This window comes from Silene latifolia, chromosome 1, assembly GCF_048544455.1.
Source record: "Silene latifolia isolate original U9 population chromosome 1, ASM4854445v1, whole genome shotgun sequence".
NCBI lineage: Eukaryota > Viridiplantae > Streptophyta > Magnoliopsida > Caryophyllales > Caryophyllaceae > Silene > Silene latifolia.
Window position 1 is genome coordinate 138,823,149 of NC_133526.1, and position 10,971 is coordinate 138,834,119.

The window sequence follows — 10,971 nt, forward strand, 5'->3', positions numbered from 1 at the left end:
AACCTAATGCATATGTTTCTACCAACTAGTATGCCATATAATCTAAATGAAATTCCTAAATTCACATTGGTATATACCGCATCAATCAAAATAAATCCACATAGTCATTAACATAAAGAGGAAAAAAGGACATTGGAAAGATCATACCATACGGTCTTTAATATCCTCATGTCTCGGATGTGGCGTAGGCGATCAATGTGAAAAGGATAAACAAATTAAACAAGCAAACAAACAAGTGTATACAATATATACAATTCTATACTAAAAAGGAATGAACATATTTTTGGGTTTTTGCATTTTTCAAGTTTTTATGAATTTTATGTTTTTATGAAATAAAAGGACATGTTTTTGTTTTTTTCAAAAATTTTCAATTTTTATCATTTTTGTTTTGTTTTGTAAGTCATGTTAGAATTTTCCATCCCCACACTAGTATGGGCATTGTCCTCAATGGCCAATACGATAAGAAATTATGCAAGCTATATGAAATTGCATGATTCCTAAGCTAAATGCAAACTATATGATATATATACAAAAGTGAATGCAAACTAAGCTATGCTATATGGTGCATGAATTTTTGTTTGGTTGGAGAGCATAATTTAAATTAACTCCCAATGCATATGCTTGAACTTCCCCAAACCAAGTGAGAGTGAGGGAGTTCATGCATAAAAGATGCTATGCATGCAACTAGACTTGTCATTTTCGATTTTTCATGGTGGGAACAATAAAAGACGCCTCAATGAGACCGAGGTGGGAGTCCTCTAAGTGTTGCTAAGACTTGAACTCATGATCAAGATACAAATTTAAAAACAAGAGAAATGAACAAAGCTAAAGGAGGTGTAGGAGACTCACAATGTATTGTGACATCCTCCAAAGAGCTTGCTAATCCTCAATCGTCACCCATAGCGATATCACTATCATCATCATCATCATCATCATCATCATCATCCTCACTAGCATCATTGTCATCATCTACCTCCATAGACCCGGAGGCTTCACCACTATCACTTGAGCTTTCTTCTTCTTCCTCACTTCCCTGTTATTCTTCACCTTCTTCTTTATCACCACTCTCAACAACAACCTCCTCATCACCCATGCTAGCGTCCCTAGGAGCATTAGGAAAGAAAACTTCCCTATCCGCCCAACTAGGCAAATGACATGATGGGTCAAGAAGTCGTTGCCTAGCTAGGTGTAAGAGGGGCGGATATTGAGCTCTATATGCATTGACTCGGTCTTCATGGGATTGCTCGTGAATTTCTTGCATCAAAAGAGTCAAGTAATCATTCCCCACCGTAACATTTTCAGGTCAGAATTTATGGTAGGTGAATGGGCAGGGTGGAGTGACAATAGAGGAAGAGGGCTCGACAATGGCCACCCTATGGTGTTGCATTATGGACTCGGCTTCCTCGGAGAGTGGGAGAAGATAGTGCGGGCTTCGGACATTTAGTCGCCAAATTTTGTTCGGTAGAATGAAGGACTTGGCATCTTTTGTAAGCCACTCAAATTTGTTGTCAAGATTGTCGTTCTTGACTCAATGGAATTTGTGAACCATAGTGGCTAGATCAATGAGGTGGCCGCCCTTAACCGGCTTATAAGTGTCATCTTTGCTGAAATTCCAGTTGAAGTGCTTTGCCAACCACGTTACCAATCCCCCATTTACTATAAAGGCCGCCTCTTCCTTGCCATGATCGATATTAAGCCACCTTTCGATTAAAAGTTGAAGGATATTGTATTGCTTGGTGAACTTCTTATCGATATTTAAGGTTGACTCGAGATAGATGAAATCTAATTCGGTGAAGTGATTAGTCCCCTTCCCAGCAATAAGAGTATATCCCACAACCTTGTGCCATACCCTTATGCCCGGATGATGAACATAAAGGGCACGACATTCATGGAAGGACTCGAATGTCCTCCCGGTAATAGCTTTCCATAAAGGGGCGGGATCATATTTTGTTGAAGGTTTCTTCACATAACTCGAGTCATTATCAAGACCGAAAACTTTGCCAAACTCATTAAAGGACATCTTCCTATTCACATTTTCAAGGCGGAATTCAATGTTCGTTCGAGTCTCCACTTTTGTAACTTTTAATGAACTTAGAAATTCCAAGGTGAGGGAGGGGTAGGTCAATTCTTGCATATTAAACAATGTAAGCAACCCCATAGACTCGAAGAAGTTCTTGGTTCTTTCAAGCACACCCAATTTGGTCAGGGCATCTTGGCAAATAAACTTGGTGGGTAAAATCGATTTCTTAGCAAGAGACACAAAATTTTTCCTATGAGAGTCGGATGTGAAAGTTACCTCCGGATATTTTTCTAGTTGCTCAATAACCGGGATAAAAGTAGTAGCTTCCACCATAAGAATAAGAGTTTCTTGAATTTCCATTCTTGCTTGTTGAACCACCAAAGCCTTTGAAGCTTGAAGTGCTTGTTGCCTTTTCGAAAGGTTTGGTTTTGTAGGTGCCTTGCTTCCACCTTTAGTCCTAGCCATTGTTCCTCTCCTTGTGTGTATCAACAACCAATGATTTGCTTGAATTCTTCTAGTATCCTCAAGCTTCAATGAATCCCAAATCGATTTAGGATTTTCGAAATTTGCCTTTAACCCTAGAAAATCGATTCAATTTTTGAGGATTTGGATGTTTGAATGGCTTTTTGTTGATAGAGGAGTGATTTGTTTGAGTGTTGAGGAAGTTTGGAATTGATTTGGGTGAATTTGGTTGAGGAAATTGATTTTTGTGGATGGAGGGATTGAGGGTTTTGAGAGTTTTTAAGGTGTGTTTATGTTTTGAATGAAGGAAATGAAATGGGAAAGGGGGTTTTAATCCCCTGTTTTTGAATTGTAGCAGGGGGAGACGAGCGTCTGCAGCACGGGACGCTCGGATTGTTGCCCAGTCAGTTCTATAAAATTTAACTCGTGCTGAGACGAGCGTCTTCAGGAGGAGACGAGCGGATTGCTGTCTGGAGACGAGCGGATTCTATTGAGGACGCTCGGATTCAAGGTTAGAGTGAAATCACAGATTTTGATAAAACCAAGACGAGCGGATCTTTACTGAGACGAGCGTCTTTTGGTTGAGACGGGCGGATTCTATTGAGGACGCTCGGATTCATATCTAGAGCAAATTTTTCCTTTTCAGCTCTGCCAGGATGAGCGGATTCTAGTCAAGACGCTCGGATTTTCACCCAAGATGAGCGGCTTTTTCTTGAGACGCTCGGATTGCTTCTGTACCTCACGGGTTCAGTTCCACCCGTGGGTATTTTCATAACCCAAGTCATTCCGTTTTGGTCTTCATTGTGGGGGGGGGGGCACTACGAAGGCTTGGATAGCCTAGGCAATCGCTATCCCTGAAAGATTCATATATCTCTTATTAGACCCCTCTAATAACTAAATGTTTATTAGTTTAGTCATAAACTAAAAGGAACATATGCAAACATAACAATTTAAATAAAAGAGAATAAATTTGGTCTTTCTTACAAGGAGGGCCGAAATTTGGTTTATACTAAATTGGTCTCCTCCCAAGTGAGTCTTCTTAAGAATAATCCAAATGCCCCAAAAACCTTAGATCTAATTGCAAGATCTACTCCTCAAGGATTGTACCAAGGAAATCCTTCTTAATACAAATATTAATTTTTTTACTAGAAATTAATATTTATTCCCTTAAAAATACTAATATTAAGTGATTACTACTTCTAGTAATATATGAATAATATTAGAGATTTATGTGAGATTTTCTAGTGTTGTTCAAAACTAAAAACTAGGGAGATGAGTTATTCATCAAGTGAATAATCTTATAAGAATGAATTGTGTACAATAGAAAAGAAAAAACTCTACCATTTCTCTAGGGTGGCCGGAATATAGGGCAAGGGAAGAGTGCCCAATACATTTTTATTTTTCTCTTCTTAAGATGTGTAGGCATGCAAACCTATCATTTGTAGGTCATGATTATGCTTCCTACTAATAAAATAATTAAAGCACTATAATGCCCTATTATCCCATATACACGGCTCACATGGATAAAAGGATCCATTTTAACTTTGTCAATTTGTTAAGTTGTATTGTGTGACAATTGGGACATGTTACTAGACATGTCATTTAAATAATGCATTTTTAACAAATTAAAAATCATTATATAAATGAAATAAATCACATACAAAATTAACTTAGTAATTCACAATTACAATAACTTAAAATGGGTCATAGAATTATAAATCATAACTACTTGTATTTATAATAAACAATTAATTCTTTAATTTAATTGTTTCATAAACAATAAATAAACCTTAAGTAATAAAACAATTTAATTACTTAGTACGAATCTTATTTAGTCGGATTACAATAAGATACGTATTATTTCTCACAAAATCATTTGTTCATTTTTAAGGAATTAATTAACTTTTATCGTCATACAATCAATTAATTAGTCAATTAAGAATGTTTCGCTAGAGGTATGACCTTAAGGGATCAACTGATCACCACCGTCACATGAAAGTAATGTCAAACTCTAGTTAGCCAATCATTACAGATTAATGTGGATCAGTTGACAATAAAATGTTACGTTCCCTTTAGTATTCTTAATATGAGATTTAAACATGTGATCGCATTATTGTCGAGGACACATACTCCAACAATCTCCCACTTGTCCGTGACAAGGGTGCGTCACCAATTCTCTTGTCCTATTACTATCTCCCACTCAATGCAAGTTGTCTTGCAGGTCGTACTTGCATTTGATTATATCTTGAGTGGTTTCTTCGATCTGGAGAATAACTGTCTGAGCGGAATTATCTACCATAGATACCTTCCGAGCGTGGCCACGCATTTCCAGTTCATTGCTCCTCGAGTGGCCTTGAGATATAAGATAACCCTGACGGGGATGGACAATTCCTATTGCACTCTTCCCTTCGATTAGCCACAGCTCATCATGACCCAAAACATGCCCATTAGACCCCAATTACGAAGGTCGCCGGACATAAATCAAAGTCACTCTGAAACTGTGCCATTTTAGGCGAACAGTCATTAGTCGGAGAATCGACTCATAAGAATACCATAGTAGCTCTCGCCACGACCAGGCTATAAAAATTGCCAGAACACTATAAGCGGTCATAAGCCCGAAAGAGTGTCTCTCACAGTCTGCCTATGTGATCAACTAGTCATCCCTTATGACTCTATGACACTTGAACTTGCCATCAATCGCATCACACTCTAGTTGCTTCGAGATGTCACCTCATATAAGTAACTAGGGGCGAATACTATGTTAATCCAGTTCACTTTAATGGGGTTCAAAATTATCTCAACAACCCATTTGGATGTAACAAAGTATAAGATGAATTAACGATAACTCAAACAATAAATGTGATTATCACACATGAGTAGTCACTACAATATTACTACTCAATGTCTTATAATCATAAGTTTACTTATGCACTTGCTCAACGGAATAAAAGTTTAGATTGCGAACATGCCATGTGTCCAAGTATTCAAACTTGTGAATTGCGATTTCCTTCAATTTTATGTTATCCCTTATAGCATGAATTTTACTAAGTACATGTTGAGACTTCATACTAGACATAGGTTCTTGAGCTTAAAAGAAGCTCTTACCGTTATCACATAACTTGTGATGTGGGTTTCGGTGGACAACACTACTTATAGTTTTAACGTGCACCACTTAATCACAACGTACTTAGGTTCATTTCGTAGAATCCTGCAATGGATGACAATAAAATATTCTTTTTAGTCATTTACATATTAGGTCAATAAAACCAGCCTATGATTTTCACAAATCCTAATGAGTTCGGAAACTTGAGTTTGTGTAACCTCTTAGCACATAACTAAGTATTCTTCCAAACTCCAGAACAGACCATTAGTTCTCTTTGAGAATTTATGACGGTTCCTTGAGGCTTACTAATGACTCTCACATGGATTAATTTATTATCGACTTATCATGCTCCAAGCTTGTGATTTATCTAGGACATGTGTATAATGGCATTACATGATTATACCAATGGCGGAAACATTGGTCATCGAATTCATGTAGACAGCAGTTCTTAGGTTCAGTAAATAACCATGACTCTATCATGGTAATTCTATATTCATCGACATGAATAACCTACTAAACTGATTGATTTCTTTAAGATGAAGGATCATTATCAACATAAGATACTCATCTAAGTGCCAATCCATCATCCCATGTTTTCGTAGATTCACATGATGTCCAATATCATCCAGAATTGAAAACCTAAATACTTCTTTATAAAAGACAGTATATGCTCATCATTCCCAATGAGTAATAAGTTATACAATTTATGAAGGATGACTTCTCCCACTAAACTTCATGTCTAAACATGACTGTCACTGACTCCCACTCAATTCCACATGTTTCGTTTTTGACAACTCATTCGAAGCATTTTATGAATTGAAATAATCATTGCTTTTCCTAATGTTAGTTAAAACCATATATATGTCATTCACATATCCCTTTGAAAATACCCATTTTGGAAAGTGGTCTTAATAACTTACTTATTTTCATAATGAGGTATAGCAATGATTTGAATACTTAGCATAGTTAACACTTAACTTAGCTTTCGTAGACATTTACATGCCACTCTATGCAACCTTTAATCATAAATATCTATTTACCTTGGATTGGTCTCAACAATCCCAAATAAATCCATTTACTTGCATAGATATCATTTTAGTTTCATAAGGCTCTTAAGTAAAATTTCGAATTTTAAAATCTCTAGTTATATCCCTCCGTCGATTAAAATCTTACAATCCAAGAACATCTTCTTACGGTCTCCTCACGTAGTTCCCTCTAGAACATCTTCTTTTGGTCTCCTCACGTAGTTTCCTCAAGAACATCTTCTTTTGGTCTCCTCACTTAGTTTCCTCAAGAACATCTTCTTTTGGTCTCCTCATGTAGTTTCCTCAAGAACATTTTCTTTTGGTCTCCTCTATAAGAAGAGTTTGTGGCTAAATTCACTCCCACTCTATCTTTAGGAAAAAAATGCCCTTTTTCTCCAAAGATAGCTTTTGAGCCACAAATAATGATGGTAAAGGAGTGAAACTTATCACATATCAACTTAATAGTGATTTAATCGAGACATGTTAAAATAATGAAATGGACTAGGTGATTTAAATTTTGATAGGGTATCAAATAAGGTTAGCAACGTTGCCTTGTGTGAGTTCAACAACTCAATCATAACTTCATAATTGATCTTACATAAGTAAATTGTGACTTTAGTCACAATGGCATGAGGAGAATCGAATTCATAGCGCATAGACATATAATGATTCAATCATTATAATTGTCTATTAGATCAATTTAAGTTGATAAAATCTTAATGTTTCTCAAAGCAAGTAGTGAATGATGATTAATTTTAGAACAAACGATATGATAAGGTAAGTGACTTGGGTTGCAAAACAAGTTACCAATATCCAAAATACAAACATTGTTTAAGGAAACAAACAAATTTCCAAGTCGAACGAGGAAATCAAAATAGTTCTAAAAATTCAACATAAAACTAAAGACAAAACAAAATAAAACCAAGCATCCACCGATCTAGCATCATGGGCGGCTACATCTAGCTTCCCTCATGATCTTCTAGGCTTGCTTTTCTTTGCCCCTGTCCTTGCTTGGATGCCCTAATTACAATAAAAAGGGGTAAATATCACAACTTGTATCAAAATACAAAAATTGAGATTGAAACAGAAAGATAGAGATAGTAATTTACCTACTAGAATAACTTTACCATCTTTGATATCGCCAAGGTACTTAGGACAATTTCTCTTCTAATGCCCAACACCATTACAATAGTGGCATTTGTCCCCGGACGAGGCACCCTTCTTGGGCTTAGAGGAGCTAGCTTCACAAGCTTTTCCTTTGTTCTTGTAGGGAGTTTGCTTCTTTCTTTTGTGACCTCCTTTCTTGAAATTCCCTTTTCTCTTTTGATTAATGTTGAGCACATCCTTGGTGGTGCTAGCATTTAGCCCCATGTCCCTCTCGGCTTGCACAAGCATTTTGTGCAATTCATCGAGGGACACTTTCAAGTTTTGCATATTAAAATTCACCCTGAATTGAACATATGCCTTAACCTTGTTTAAGGAATGAAGAATTCGATCAATGATGAGTTCTTCGGGAATCTCTACCTTTTGCATTTTTAAGGTCTCAACATGCTCCATCAAATTGAGCACATGAGGGCTAAATTTTTGGCCCTCTTTAATGTTGAGATCAAAGAATACGGAAGCCGCTTCATATTGAATGATCCTCAGAGCTTGTGAAAACTTGGTCACAAGCTTCGTATAGATCTCATAGGCGGTGCTAATCTTTATAGCACTCCTTTGGAATTCGGCCTCCATTGAGAAGATCAACACATTTTTGATCGCGGCCGACTCCTTTTGGTAAGTCTCATAGGCTTGCCTAGCGGCGGGGCTAGACCTAGCGGTAGGTGCGGCGGGAGAGGCCTCGATAAGGTAACGAATCTTATCGTCACCCTTCGCGGCCAAGCAATGTTGAGCGTCCCAATCGGCGAAGTTTGACCCGTTCTTTTCTAATTTACAACGATCCATGAAGGATCAGAGCCATGAAACATTGGTGAGAGTGTTCGCGCTAGTGGTTGCGTTTGAATTTGGAGTTGCCATTGCAATTGCGAAAACAAATATGACTACAAAAATAAAAGTGAAGGAATTAATAAACATCTATTGTTTTAATAATACTTGTAAACATTTTAAACAAGTTTTAAGCATTTATATAGTGACCTCTACCCAACTATTATAAATGATCCCGAGATCCAAATTCATATTAACTTGGGCACGGTGAGCCGATTCATCCCTTATCAATATAACTCGGTGGATTAACTCTTTAATCGATTCTACTTCTACAACTCTCGGTCGATAAAATTACTCTAATATTTATCTTTAGCCCGGAACACATACGACTACGGTTACGAATACTTCCGTTGAGCTCAATCCAAATTTTGATGTAATAACATTTTACTACCCACTTACCCAACGTAACAAGTTTAGCACCCCAGTGAGCCGAGCCTACTTCCTTATGAAATTGGGATTCATGGTTTCTACTATTTGGTAAGGCTAATTCTCAATTATTATTTAGTGAGAGGTCTTGTCAATTTATTATCTATCACGTTTTAAGTGAACTAAAGCGATGAACTACGATAATTTTAATTGACACGGTCGATGACTCGATAAAAACATATGCATGTGTAGTTATGTCGATTTGGCTATGCATGCAAACATATAAACAAATGCAAAGCATAAAGATAAAATCCTAGTATGGCCTTCCTAAATAGTAAATCAAATAAACTATTTACAAATTCGAAAACCAACTCCTTTGGTCCCTTGAACTTCATTTGGCACGCACTTCAAGGTAACACCGTCTTTGTCGGCCCATCTTCTCGAATGGCACCGTCTTCAAAGAACTCCGGAATAAATAAATTACATAGCTTTTCTACTTTATACATTATAAAAATAAAAACAAAACTAAATAAAATAAAAGTGATAAGGTATCACAATAATTACAACCAAATCGATATCCCCATTCATTTCGGGATATACCAATTAAAACTAAGGCCATACTAAATACAAATTACATAATTCAAAATTATATAAAATAAAGTATGACAATCATACTAAAAATGCAGCATTAATATATGTATAAAACATGTCATGTTATGTGCCAAATCGTCCTATTTAAGCTAATATCGTATATATGGTCCGGTTTTATGTTTTATTGTGACAATTAACCTATTAAAATCAAGCATTTAAGGGATTAAAATCACAGAAAATGAAGAGATAGAGAGAGATAGAAAGCAAAATCAGAAAAACCATAAAAATTGGAAAAACCCTAACAAAACCCCTAAAATTGTCAATTGATTGTTCTAGGGTCGAACAATTTCCTCCTCTGGTCTCTGTCACTACAAATTCAAAAGACGTAACATCGCCTAATAATACTGCATCCTCTTCTACGGTTGCTCCTGCGGTGGTGGGGGGACCTGGAAGTGCTGATGTGGGGAAACAACGAGTGTTAATGAAGTTGTTGGAATTACTCCGTACGATTTGGATTCCATTGTTCCTGAAGAGCAGGACTGGGTAGTTCAGCGAAGGAGAAAAGGTAAGAGTCCGTTGACGGTGATTGAGGAAGAGCCTACTGAACTACTGCAGTTTACTGAGGAAGATGTTAAGGAGGAGCTTGATTTTTGGAAGAATTCGGTCTATTGCTTTATACTAGGTGCTAATCCGCCTGTTGAAGTAGTGGATGGCTTCATTAGGAGGATTTGGGCACACTTGCCTATTGATAAAGTGTTCTTTCTTCCGAATGTAGTCTTTCTGGTCCGTTTTACCTCTAGTCAGGCTAAAGATAGAGTCTTGCAGCAAGGTCACTTCTTGTTTGACAATAAACCACTTATTGTTTGGCCTTGGAGTGCCGATGTGGAGTTGGTGAAGGCAGATGTCAAGGAAGTGCCAGTATGGGTCAGGTTTATGAATCTTCCTCTGAAATTCTGGGGTAAGTGTTTACCTAAACTCGCTGTTTTGTTGGGAAAGTTTGTTCAATGTGATGCTGCAACTAAGGACAAAACTCGTCTGGGGTTTGCACGCGTTATGATTGAAGTTCCGTTTAGTAAGCCTCTTCCTACGTCTGTTAAATTTCTAGATGAGGATGGGATTGTGGTTTCTGTTAAGGTGGAATGTGAATGGAAGCCTGTCCTTTGTAAAAAATGGCAAGGGTTTGGGCATGAGTCTGCTAACTGTAGGAAAACTACACAGCCACAATCTCAGAAGATGAAGGGGACTCAGGAGGGTCAGAAACAGTGGAGGCCTAAGGCACAGCAAAAGAAGCCTGCTGTTCCTGTGGTGTCTATTCCTGTGGTGTCCCAGCATGTTCCAATTTAGGAGGGGCCTCTGGATAGCCCTTATGGTGATGTTCTTACTACCCCAGTGGAAAAACCCAATCAATTTCAAGTGTCTTG

At 37.3% G+C, this 10,971-nt stretch overlaps 1 protein-coding gene across 1 annotated transcript; it reads left to right on the forward strand.

Moving 5' to 3' along the window:
- The first annotated feature begins 5,968 nt into the window (after nt 1–5,968).
- LOC141656886 (uncharacterized) lies at nt 5,969–10,894 on the forward strand. Its single transcript, XM_074463978.1, has 2 exons — nt 5,969–6,029; nt 10,038–10,894. The coding sequence occupies exons 1-2, from the start codon at nt 5,969–5,971 to the stop codon at nt 10,892–10,894; spliced, it is 918 nt and encodes a 305-aa protein (XP_074320079.1).
- The last annotated feature ends 77 nt before the right edge of the window (nt 10,895–10,971 follow it).